We start from the raw sequence: 13025 nt of genomic DNA, 5'->3' as shown, positions 1-13025 counted from the left end.
ACAGCAATCACTTTTGGCAGGACACCTGTCAGGCCCTGTGCATGCAGCTTGACTCCCTGCAGGCCCCCCTCCATCCATCCATCCCTCCCTCCCTCCCTCCCTCCCTCCATCCCTCCTGGATGATGCTCCTGTATTTACTCTCTTCAGGTGTGTTTAAAAGCTCCCTGCTGTCCTTTCTGCTCCAGCAGACAATGTTCTTCTGCCAGGCTGCTTCTGGACTCTGAGCACTCACAAACTCACTTTCATCTGAACACACATGCAAACAAACATGGAGTCCCCAGTTTTTCCTAACCAGTCAAGAGTTCACGGGGGAGTTTAAGCTTTTTTCGACAACTTGTTTGGGATTTTATCAGAGCTGCAGAGAAGATTCAAACGACATTAACTTGTTCATTTTGTTAGTTCTGCAGTTATAAAGTTAAAAAGCTGAGCCGAGTGGCAGCTGTCTTGTTTTTCCTGCCTCACCTATGATGATGGTGCACGCGCTCAGCAGCCCGATCTCCTTCTTCAGAGTCACTCTATCGGGGATTTTCTCCTTCTCCTCCTCCTCCTTCTTGTTCTTCTTCTTCTTCTGGCCGTCCGTCACGGTGCCGTGCGGCCGGGAGCAGATGCTGCTGCTGCCGTTCTGTCCCTCCATGTCCGCCTGCCCGGGTCCGGTACGGTCCGGGTCCGTCCAGTCCACTGTGTCCTCCCAGTCCCAGTTCTCCCGATGCTCCTGTCCTCTCCTCGCTCAGTATTCATGCAGACTGAATGGCCTGCGCTTGCGCAACAACCTGCAGCTGTCCGGGGTAGAATGTTAAATACCCAGGACTCGACGTGATGCGTTCAGGGAGCCTGGGAGGAACCGGTGTGCTGCTCTTCACCTCCTCCAGGTCTGGGGTTAAAGGGTAACTTCGGTTTTTTCAACCTGGACCCTATTTTATCATGGGTTTTTGACTTGGTGACTGATGAGGACTAGGGAGGACACTTTTTTTCAATTCTATTTTGAGTTTTTGGGCTATTTTGCTTCCATGATGTGTCTTCTTTCAGACTAGTGGGGGAAACCAAAATACACATTGAGGTGCTTATTTCTCTGCACTTTGTGTATTTGCACCTGTAGATGTCTCCTAGATTCACCAAAAGTTATGGCATAAGATAACGCCTCATTTGCATATTTAAACACAGACATTTCAGAAAACTTTTAACCCTTGTGTTGTCTTCCCATCAAACATGAATTTGTTTTACTTCCGGGCACAAAATTGAAAATTAACTTTTTTTGGCGCCTTTTCAGACGTTTTTGTCCCTCTTTTCAACTTTCTTTCTTTATTAATGGTCAATAAACCAAATTTTTTGAATTATTTTGACTAATAGTTAAGATGAGAGGATGTTGAGCGAATCACAGACTGGTTTATGTCAACATTTAGTCAGGATGCTGTTTTAAAACCATTTTAGCATTTTTTTTTTCAAATATATACAATCAGACTAGGGGTGGATATGGGACTGAGTACCCAGGGCCCTCATGGGAGGAGGGCCCAAAAAGATGCTAGAATGAATAGCTGTAGATGCGGGGAGGGGCCCATAGAAAATGCCTTTCTACAGGGCCCAGATTGTTGTGCTAAGTCAACTCTTTACATCCTACAAGAAGTAGCGAGAATGGACTTTAACAAGCTGCCACTACACATATTTATGTCCATGTAGTGGTGTAGTCTACGTGATACGCAGGTATACGCAGTATACCCACTAAGGAAGCTCCAGGATTTCCATATACCTACTTACAAATACCCAATGACATGCAACAACATACTTTCCATTATATTTTTGATATATTTTGAATTGCTATCTGTGTTTTCCTTCGCATAAATAAAGGTATTTCCACCGTAAATTGGTGCAAAAAAGTCTATCAAATTGCAGGAAATGAAGTCTGTGATGCTAAAAATTTCCCTGGGGGAGGACACCCAGACCCCCCCGCTTTGATATGTCCAGTCTCATCCATATATTTATATAGTACAGTATACCTGCTAAAATACATCAGACTACACCATTGTGTCCATGTGTCTGTCTGATGAGGCTCTGTGACAGAGGTTGTATTGCCTCTTTGGGAAATACCTTGACGTAGATTTGGAACAAAATGAGTTTTTAGCCTACTTTTTGTTTCTTCTATTTTTCTGCAATGGAAGTATACAGCAGCCAAAAGAACAATCAACTACAAACAGACAACCAGTGTTGTATAAAGTACTAGAAAGCAATACTTGAGTAAAAGTACAGTAAAGTATCGTACTAGAAAAAGACTTTGGTAGAAGTGAAAGTTACCTTTTAGAATATTACTTAAGTAAAAGTCTTAAACTATCTTATATATACTGTACTTAAGTATCAAAAGTAATTTTCTGATATTTAATATACTTAAGTATTTGAAGTAAAAGTTTTTTTTTTTTTTTAAAAAGCAAGCGGTTAGAACTTTTACTGTGAACTCTATTGTGGCTTTCTTACAGTAAAGCATAAAGCATATTCAGGGTTCCCATATCTTCTTAATCATCCGGTAGGAAGAATCTTTCATTCCAATGTACAGAAACATTTCTTGCAAATACGGCCACGGGTGTATGACGTTATCTTCACCACTACCCTGTTCACCGAGTTCACCACTATCGTCGGGGTGGTCGTCTACGATAACGGGAGGTCCTCCAGGAGGTGCTCGTGCTTCCATGGCGGTTTCAGTTGTGCGTCCTCCTCCTCCTTTAGCAACAAACAAGCGCTGAAATAGAGCGCGCGGCGTGCGGAGCGTGCGTAATGTAATCTAGGAGCAGTGATTCGCCAAACCTCCCTTATTGCAGTCGCACACATTTCTTCTAATTTAATTTTTTTAGTAACGAGTAACGAAGATGCTTAGTGGAAATATAACGGAGTAAAAGTATACATTTTATCTAGGAAATGTAGTGGAGTAAAAGTGAAAGTTGACATAAATTTAAATAGCGAAGTAAAGTACAGATACGGGAAATTTCTACTTAAGTACAGTAACGAAGTATTTGTACTCCGTTACATTACAACACTGCAGACATCACAACAGAGGTCAGAGCCAGATATTCAAGAACATCTTGTATCTTGTGATCAACAGCCAGCAACGCTCCCTTTACTGTCCCTCTACAATCCCACAAACACTCAGATGTTCAGCTCACTGTTTAGCCTGTAATTTCACTTTTCTGCTGCTTTCCAAACTTTTCACAATCTTTTCTTTATGTGACAGCTTTCTTACTAATAACATTATAAGAGAAAAGAAAAAAAAGACGAAAAAAAGAAACTGAGATGGAAAACTTTAGCCACAAGTAGGCCTCTCTGTTAGTGATTTCCACTGAGAGGTGGAGCAACAGTGAAAGAGGAGAGCTGCAACATTTCCTGAATGAAAGTGAAAGTTTGTGTGAGCGACAGCAGAGCTGCAGTCGAGACAAGTCTCTCCGTTTCTGAAACATTCAACTGAATCCAGGCAGCTTTTTCTCAACAACAGCAGAATATCTGCCAAACACCAGTGAGTACACTGAGACAAAATGCACTCACTAAATATTTGAATCCAGGTCAAAGAAACAAGGTAACTGCAGATAATGTAGGCCTGCTAAAATGTAACTAGCCTCGCTTAGCTTTCCTCTGAGTTGTCCAAACAGCGTACAGTGTCTGATTTGACCTTTTAATGCTCATAAACACTTTGGTAAAGTAGCCTTAAACTTCAAACTCTTTGCTCTCAGCCTCACGGTCTCTGTAGTTCCTGCTGTCTGCCTTTTGTAAGACAGAACAGCTGATCTTATTTACTTTGTTTCAACAACTGGTACGAACTCAAAACCTGAGCTCTAACCAGACAGGAAGTCACACTCACGACGGATGTTTAACTTAAAGGTGCCCTGCCACACCTATTTCATTACTTTGTGGTACTGTCTGAAGTTCTACCACGGACTCTGCAACTCTGTTTTTTGTGTAAATAATGCCTTGGTTACCTTGTTTCAAGCCATTCTAGCGTGGTATAGAAAGCCTGCATTAAGACTCAGCTCGATTTGTGCCAGTTCTCATTAATATTCAACTAGCTAATAGAGCCCTGTACGGGCCAAAAACTCCAGCCCTAACCCTGGCCCATGGTGTTCAAGCCCTACCCGACCCCAGCCCGACAACGCCTGCAATTTTTTCAGCCCGAACCCGTCTCGACCCGAGACCAACATCAATCACTTTTAAGCTCTCTCTGACGCACACGCTCTTTGATGCGCTCTCTCTCTCTGACGCGCGCTCTCTGATGCACGTATATTATGGGCACAATGAGGAGAGAAGATAAAATAAGCCCGAGTCCGACCCGAGCCCGATCTGTAAAAAAAAAAAACGGCCCGAGCCTGGCCCGAATGGGCTTAGCCTGTCGGGCCCCGTCAGACCCTGACGGGCTTGCAGGGCTCTACTAGCTAAGCTGCTTGACTCTGATTGGCTAACAGCTAGCCAATGAGAGCCTGGCTATCAGCATCCTTTACCCAGCGCAACTGGGCGAGCTCATGAATAGTAATGAGCTCAGGCAACACCACGTCAGACTGACCAGCTTTTGTAATTAGCCTGATTTCTCCGCTTATTTCTTTTCAGTGGCTAGAGCTGACAGAGGAGGTAGCCGTTCATTTTCACATTCACCACATAACACAAACACATGTGGACCTAACATATTTCAAAAAATACAAGTAAAACCGGTTTTGTGTGGCACCTTTAAGTCCAACGCTGTTTTTATCTGTGAAACAACACTGGCTAACACTCTACACTGCAGACCAGTCACACTGGTTTCCCCGCATGTTTTCATACGTTTGTACATTTTATAGGTTGCTGTTACCATGACACCTAATTTAGGAAAGCCCAATAAGCCCTGAGGAAATGTGGTTATCCTACGTACTGCAGACCTGCACAAACACCATACTAATCACGTTTAACCCTTGTGTTGTCCTTGGGTCAAATTTATCAGAAATATGGGTTTCTTTCAACCAAATTGCCCAAAAATAACATGGATGCATGGATGCACGTTGTATGGAACCCATTTGCAGGTAATATTAATGATTACTTTCTTTGCATTTTGGGTGTTGTATAAAATTTTATAGCATTTAAAAAAAAAATTTAAAATGGTTTCAAAACAGTGTCAAGACTAAACTTCAGAGGTGGGTAGAGTAGCCAAAAATTATACTCAAGTAAAAGTACTGTTACTTCAGAATAATATGACTCAAGTAAAAGTAAAAAGTAGTCATCCAAATAATTACTTGAGTAAGAGTAAAAAAGTGCTTGGTGAAAAAACTACTGAAGTACTGAGTAACTGTTGAGTAACGTCTGATTTATTTTTTAACACAAGCATTCAATCAGACAGACAAAAATACTAAATAATCATCTTTAGGCACATTATAGTTCATCCAATCAATAAAATAAATTAAAATTAATTAATTAATTAATTACAAAATAGCTTAAATTAAAATAATCCAGGTAAATTCAAGTACTTAAAAAATAAAATAATAATAAATAAAAAATAAATTTACAAAGTAACACACTGGAAGAGGAGGACTTGCGCTTTCTGTGGTTCTCTAGTAAGTCGTAGACAGTTTGTTGGGGTGATCAAGACATTAAAAGAGACTTATCACATCAAATTTGGATGGATATACATATATATATATATATATATATATATAGGAAATGTTTAAAACATATGTAACCTAAAAGACAAACATTCGCCTATCCACAGCAAAAAAAAACAACAAATTTAGGAAACTTACTGCTAGGCCTACATGTTTCCTCAAGTAGATGTTGAGTTTTTGAATGCTGAAACACAGAAGACACCGCATAATGTAGCTGCTGTTTCGCACTTTTACTAAGGTAAAAAGAATCTCAACTATTAGTCAAAATAATTCACAATTTCTGCTTTGTTTTAACTCAAAAAAATAGGTATAATGCCATATCAATTAGGTTTATTTACCATGAATAAAAAAAGCGTTGAAATAAGTGACAAAAATGTTTAAAAAGAAAGCGTCAAAGGCATCGGAAAAAGCACCCAAAAATCAATTTTGACCCGGAAGGAAAACAAGTTCATGGTCGACGGTAAGCCAACACAACGGTTAAGACATTACATGAAAGCTTGACGTCACTCGCCCATATTGATGTTATCTCTTCCAACCTTCCTGTCTGACAGGTGATCAGACCAGGTGTAAACATAGTGCAGGTGAGATTTAAAGGAGCCACATGCAGGGATCTGGTTTGGGCAATGAATGTAAATTAAATAAAGGCCTTTTTTAACTGGAGAAATGATCATTAGAAAGAAATTACACATTATGAACACCAGCAATGCCGGTAACGCGTTAATCACTGGTGTTCATAATGTGTAATTTCTTTCTAATAATCATTTCTCCAGTTAAAAAAAAGGCCTTTATTTAACTGCTTACTTAGTAACGCGCACTCTAATCTGACCATTTATTTAGAGTAATCTAACGCGTTACTATTTCCAAACCAGTAATCAGATTAAAGTTACTTATCCAAGTCACTGTGCGTTACTATTTTTAGAGATGGTCCGATACCATTTTTTGCTTCCCGATACCGATTCTGATACCTGAACTTGCATATCGGCTGATACTGAGCACTGATCCGATACCAGTGTATCATATATTTTATTATGTTTTAACAGCTGTATACTACTATCTCTGTATGGATGATATGATGCATAACAGCTGTATACTACTATCTCTGTATGATGATATGATGTATAACAGCTGTATACTACTATCCCTGTATGATGATATGATGTATAACAGCTGTATACTACTATCCCTGTATGATGATATGATGTATAACAGCTGTATACTACTATCTCTGTATGATGATATGATGTATAACAGCTGTATACTACTATCTCTGTATGATGATATGATGTATAACAGCTGTATACTACTATCTCTGTATGATGATATGATGTATAACAGCTGTATACTACTATCCCTGTATGGATGATATGATGTATAACAGCTGTATACTACTATCTCTGTATGATGATATGATGTATAACAGCTGTATACTACTATCCCTGTATGGATGATATGATGTATAACAGCTATATACTACTATATGATGTATAACAGCTGTATATTACTATCCCTGTATGGATGTGATATGATTTTTGTCGTCTGGCTCAGGTTAAACTCTTTGTGAAACATGAACAATGAACGCCCCAGAACTTTCTTTTATTATTCAGTTTGACAGTCAGTTATAACGAAAAATAACATAAATAAACTACTTTAACGTAGATTTTCTTTAGGGCTTTATTACGTGGTATCTGATCGGTGTATAAACTCCAATACTTCCCGATACCGCTACCAGCGTTTTAGGCAGTATCGGAGGCAATACCGATACTGGTATCGGTATCGGAACATCTCTAACTATTTTTGTCATTTTCCTTAGTAAAAATATATATTTTTTCTTTCTTCTTTCGTCTCGGGGAGTGAAGTCACGTATGCGACAAGTCACGTTTTCAGCATGAGGACAGGTCACGTGTATAATACATACCACGCAACAACACAAACATAAACAACGATGGAGGGACGAGAGAGATGCGCGTTTTCTAGCTGGAAATATAATCACTATTTTGAGTTTGTGTCAGTTAAAGATGGCAATATTAAGGTTCGTTGTACACTGTGCTGGTGGCGACAAAGTGCTATCTAGCTACAAAAACACTACGTCAAATTTGAAGAAACATTTGGAGTCGCAGCACTGCAGTCAAACTTACAGAGTCCCGCCAGGTGGTGCGAAGCAGAGAGCAGGCGGTCCCCCACCACCCAAACAACAAAAGCTGGACTTCGGTGCAAAACCAGTAAGTGGGGGAGAGTTGAAAAAGTTGGTCAGGCAGTATGTTGTAGAGGAAATGCTGCCCTTAAACACGGTTGACTCGCCTTCGTTTCATGCCATAATAAACAAGATCCCTACTACTGGCAATGCCGAGCTGCCTCACAGTAAACCGGTTGTCATTTTTATGTTGAGGCGGCGGGGGTGTTATCCGCAGCTGCTGAATGTAACTATTAAAGTAACTTGTAATCTAACTTAGTTACTTTTAAAATCAAGTAATCTGTAAAGTAACTAAGTTACTTTTTAAAGGAGTAATCAGTAATCTGTGGCAACACTGATGAACATATTACATAACAGAAAGTATTGTTGGTTGAGGTTTGGTTTGTGTCGATCAATGGCCATCAATCAAAATCATTACAGGCTGCAACATCATTTACGTGTGAGTTTGGCTGCATAAACATCAGTATTAACATCCACATCAACACCTTCATCACCTCCTCCTGCTCCGCTTGTGTGTCTTTGATTTGTCTTATTATACGTCCTTTTCGTTTCCCATAAACATGCGTAGGTTAGTGCTTGCTAATGTAGTAATTGGGTAAAGTCTCAACATTATATATAATTTTTTTGGAGTAATATTTAGGGAAATAATAAATTGTTTCACACAGCCACAGTAAATGTTTTTTTAAAATAAAGATCTCCATGTTATCATTTATTTTCTAACGTTTCTTCAAACTCTTTATCCTCAGAGTGCCGATATGTCTGCTGCCAGCTGTCTGCTGACTGAAGATCAGTTTCTGTGCTCCATCTGTCTGGATGTGTTCACTGATCCAGTCGCCATACCATGTGGACACAACTTCTGTAAAACCTGCATCACTGATCACTGGGACATTAATGATCCCTATGAGTGTCCCAACTGTAAAAAGCTTTTCTACACAAGACCTGAGCTGCAGGTCAATACGTTCATCTCTGAGATGGCTGCTCAGTTCAGACAATCAGCTCAACAGGAAGCCAGCAGCAGCAGCTCAGAGCAACAAGTGTCCAAACCAGGAGAAGTTCCCTGTGACGTCTGCACAGGTACCAAACAGAAGGCCCTGAAGTCCTGCCTGGTGTGTCTGGTCTCCTACTGTGAGACTCACCTGGAGCCTCATCTGACAATGACAGGTCTGAAAAGACATCAGCTGATCAAACCTGTGGAGAACCTGGAAAGCAGGATGTGTATGAAGCACGATAAGCCTCTGGAGCTGTTCTGTAAGACAGACCAGACATGTATCTGCATGCTTTGCACTGTTTTAGACCACAAGACACATGACGTTGTTCCTCTGAAAGAAGAATATGAAGGAAAGAAGGCCGAGCTGGGGAAGACAGAGGCTGAAATTCAGCAGATGATCCAGAAGAGACGACTGAAGATTCAGGAGATCAAACACTCAGTGGAGCTCAGTGATAAAGATGCAGACACAGAGATAGCAGAAGGTGTTCAGGTCTTCACCGCTCTGAAGGCGTCTGTTGAGAGAAGTCAGGCCGAGCTCATCGACACGATCAAAGAGAAGCAGAGAAAGATAGAGAAACAGGCTGAAGGCTTCATCAAAGAGCTGGAACAGGAAATCTCTGAGCTGAAGAAGAGAAGCACTGAGGTGGAGCAGCTCTTACAGTCTGAAGACCACCTCCACCTCCTCCAGAGCTTCACCTCCCTGAATGCTGCTCCACCCATCAAGGACTGGACAGAAGTCAGCGTCCGTCCACCTTCATATGAGGGGACTGTGATGAGAGCTGTTACTCAGCTGGAGGAGACGCTCAGTAAACAGATGAAGAAGCTGTTTGAGGCCGAGCTGAAGAGGGTCCAGCAGTTTGCAGTGGATGTGACTCTTGATCCTAATACAGCACATCCTGATCTCATCCTGTCTGACAATGGAAAACAAGTTAAACATGGTGATGTGAGAAATGATCTCCCAGATAATCCAGAGAGATTCAATAATTATGTTAATGTCTTAGCAAAGCAGAGTTTCTCTTCAGGAAGATGTTACTATGAGGTTCAGGTTAAAGGAAAGACTCACTGGACTTTAGGAGTGGCCAGAGAGTCGATCAACAGGAAGGGAGTCATCATAGTGAGCCCTCAGAAAGGTTATTGGACGATATCTTTGACGAATACAAATGAGTGCAACGCTCGTGCTGGTCCTGATATCCGTCTTTCTCTGAAGTCTCCGCCTCAGAAGGTGGGGGTGTTTGTGGATTATGAAGAGGGTCTGGTCTCCTTTTATGACGTTGATGCTGCAGCTCTTATCTACTCCTTTACTAGCTGCTCCTTCACTGAGAAACTCTATCCACTCTTAAGTACAGGTCTCAACAAAGGTGGTAAAAACTCTGCCCCTCTGATCATCTCTCCTGTCAATCACACGGAGTAGAACAACCATTTTGTAGCATAATGATTGGTTGCCTTGCTCTGAGTGAGGCACACTCTGCTCCCCTGGCCAATGATGATCTGCCTGCAAGCTACAAGGGCAGGGAGCTTGTCTTCTTGACATCCTCTCACTTTTGGATCCCTAAGGGACGTGTCATTCCCGGGTTGCCTCGCTTTCGGTACACCTTGCAGTCATACTCTCTGCAGTGTCCATAGGCTAGGCTATTTTTAGGGGTGCCGTTTTGCCTCTGCCGGCTTTTCCTTTACCGGGTTTATATATTAATATTCCAACACCACATACAGTATATCTCTCTGCGTGCCAACATGGTCGTCAGCTCTCTCTTTCAGCCTGCCGTTTGTGGTCTTAACTGTATGTGTGCAGACAGGGAGTCATGATTTATGTGTATTGTTAAATGATGCGTTATGTAATTTTCTTTCTTTCAATGAATATTGTTTTTTTATCTCATTGTTTCTTCTGGTCATTTTCATGACGTTACGTTTGATTTTCTGCAATTCAAATAATTTCTTTTATTCTGGAAATTTTGCTTAGTTCTGCTAAACCAAATATGTATTGTTGCCAACTTATTTTGTTGTTTTGTAAGCTGCATGCATCTGTTCTGTTTTTGTGTGTGCTACCGTTAGTGTTCTCCCTTCTTCCCTCAAAGTACTGGTGTAAATGGTCAGTTTTATTGTTTTTTTAATTGTCAATTTTACCAAAGTAATATACTTTAAACATACATTGTATGAATTTAACCTGTGTGCTTTTATTCTTTTCTTTTTTGTAAAGTCATTAGTCATTTTAAGTCAGATTTAGTGTAATTCCCTAACTGAAATTTCCAGGGTGGCATTGTCGGTTCTGTCTTTTTTACTGGTGGTGTAAATAGTTGTTTTATGTACTTTATCTACTCTTTTTTATTGCTGAAAATGTTATTTGATGTGTCACAAGACTGTTAAATCAAAAGAATACTGAGGAATAAGAAGCATTTGTATTTTCCTTTACTGTCTGATCATTAAATATATAAGAAGTGTTGCTTACTGGCTCAAAAAACCGAAGAACACTTAATAAAAAAAGATTTCTCTCATTTTCTTTTTAAACAAACAAAATCAAAATAAAGTTTTTTTATTGCGTCGGATGAAGTCATTTTGTTTCTGATTGATATCAAAGCCTCAAACACCAGCTGTGATTAAAAACACCATAACATGTTCTCAGACGAGCTCCAACACGTTAATCAGTGTTTTCAGCCCCCAACGTCTCCTAGGATTAGGCAACGGTTATGGTTATGGTTAGGTTTGGGTTAAAACGCAATGCCCAGGAAAAGCCGGGTTTGGTTATATAAAAGCTGTTTAAAAGACGGCCAGATATTAAAAGCACATTAAAAGAACCACTGAACAGGACGAACAGCGGGAGAATACAACTTTAAATAAAAGGTCACTTGCCCTGGCCTCTCTCCTAGAGACATTACAAAATAAATAATTAAAATAAATTATATATATAGAGTTATGTAAATAAATATCCTGGCGTCGCGATACAAAATAAATTCTATCACAATATTAAAAACATATTATTTAACCTCAAAAATTTAAATAAAAATATTTAAAGGGTCTAAAATACTGTCTGAATTACTTTCCCTTGAGGGCAAAAAATATATACACATACCATTAAAACTTAGTAATAAGTGCTGTGTTTAAAAGTGCTTTAAAAAGTAAAAAGTGCCACACAATAAATAACCATAAATAATTTAAAATACATCATAGAATAAAACCACACTGTTAGTAAAATGCATGAAACCAATGGCATGTGTATCATCATGTTAAAATCTTGAGGCAAGTAATTCAATTTGTAATAAAAATAATAATAATAAATATAAATATTAGCAATAAAGACAGAAGCACAATCAAATTATTAAAATATAGATAAGGCAGAATAAAAGTCATAAAGGACAACCAAGCCATCTTTAAAATATTCATTAAAAAAACTATAAAAACATTAACATATTAGGTAGGACCTCCTCTGCAGGTAGGGTAGATATCAAAGCCTCAAACACCAGCTGTGATTAAAAACACCATAGAATGTTCTCAGACGAGCTCCAACACATTAATCGGTGTTTTAAGCCCCCAACGTCTCCTAGAATTAGGCAATGGTTAGGGTTAGGGTTAGGTGCCTTGAAGTCAATGGTCGCAGCGCTGCCTTGAAGTCGATTAGGCAGTGGTTATGGTTAGGGTTAGGTTAGGGTTAAAACACAGCGCCCGGGATAGGCACTGCGAGGGGCACGGGCACAAGTGGACTTAAGGTTAGGGTTAGGTGCCTTGAAGTCAACGGTTGCAGCGCTGCCTGGAAGGAGATGTTGGGAGCTTAAAACACCATCGAGCCTCCAACACCGCATCACATGTGAGAGAGTTGGTAGTGTCAAATAATGGAGCGTTATTTAAGGTTTGAGTTCTGTTTGAGCAGCTGATATGAACACTAAAGCAGTGCTACTAGTCTGTAGAGAACAAGTTAAGTCTGATGTTGCCCTCTAGTGGAGCTGATAACAAACTGCAGCCTGTGGCCATATGAGGACATCCTCTTAATACATAACTACAGTCTGATGCTGAACAGATTACATGATTGAAAGAGCACAATAAAGTCTAATAGGAACAGGTTCTTTATTTAATGCAATTGACGAGTTTTATTTGTTTATGTTGTAGTTTTTAGCTCATTAGACAAACAGCAACTTTCCTATTTCCTTAAAAGTATTGTACTTCAGTGTCTTTTAAAAATGGAGAATCACACAGAAGCTCATTAATCTGCTGCTGTGGTCCAATCAGAAGGATTCTCCATCTTAGTTTAAAACTCCTAGGT

The 13025-nt window shown here is 39.9% G+C and overlaps 2 protein-coding genes across 2 annotated transcripts in view; one reads left to right on the top strand and one right to left on the bottom strand.

Moving 5' to 3' along the window:
- The window catches only part of slc7a10b (solute carrier family 7 member 10b), a 34267-nt gene extending 33440 nt beyond the window's left edge, over window positions 1-827 (bottom strand). The window contains exon 1 of the mRNA XM_031279849.2: window positions 463-827. Coding sequence (XP_031135709.1) covers window positions 463-634 — 172 coding nt within the window. The 5' untranslated portion in view covers window positions 635-827. The remainder of the gene's footprint in view (window positions 1-462) is intronic.
- A 2557-nt stretch (window positions 828-3384) lies between these two features.
- Window positions 3385-11253, top strand: LOC116036325 (E3 ubiquitin-protein ligase TRIM39-like). The gene is made up of 2 exons (XM_031279845.2): window positions 3385-3493; window positions 8535-11253. The coding sequence occupies exon 2, from the start codon at window positions 8544-8546 to the stop codon at window positions 10185-10187; it is 1644 nt and encodes a 547-aa protein (XP_031135705.1). The 5' UTR covers window positions 3385-3493; window positions 8535-8543; the 3' UTR covers window positions 10188-11253.
- Window positions 11254-13025: the final 1772 nt, after the last annotated feature.

Source organism: Sander lucioperca, chromosome 7, assembly GCF_008315115.2.
Source record: "Sander lucioperca isolate FBNREF2018 chromosome 7, SLUC_FBN_1.2, whole genome shotgun sequence".
Classification (NCBI taxonomy): Eukaryota; Metazoa; Chordata; class Actinopteri; order Perciformes; family Percidae; genus Sander; species Sander lucioperca.
The sequence above is the reverse complement of the archived record's forward strand: the minus strand, read 5'-3'. Positions and strand labels throughout refer to the sequence as shown.

What these genes read in the sequence shown, in the direction of transcription:
- LOC116036325 (XM_031279845.2), top strand. Translation starts at nt 8,544, where the DNA reads ATGTCTGCTGCCAGCTGTCTGCTGACTGAAGATCAGTTTCTGTGCTCC.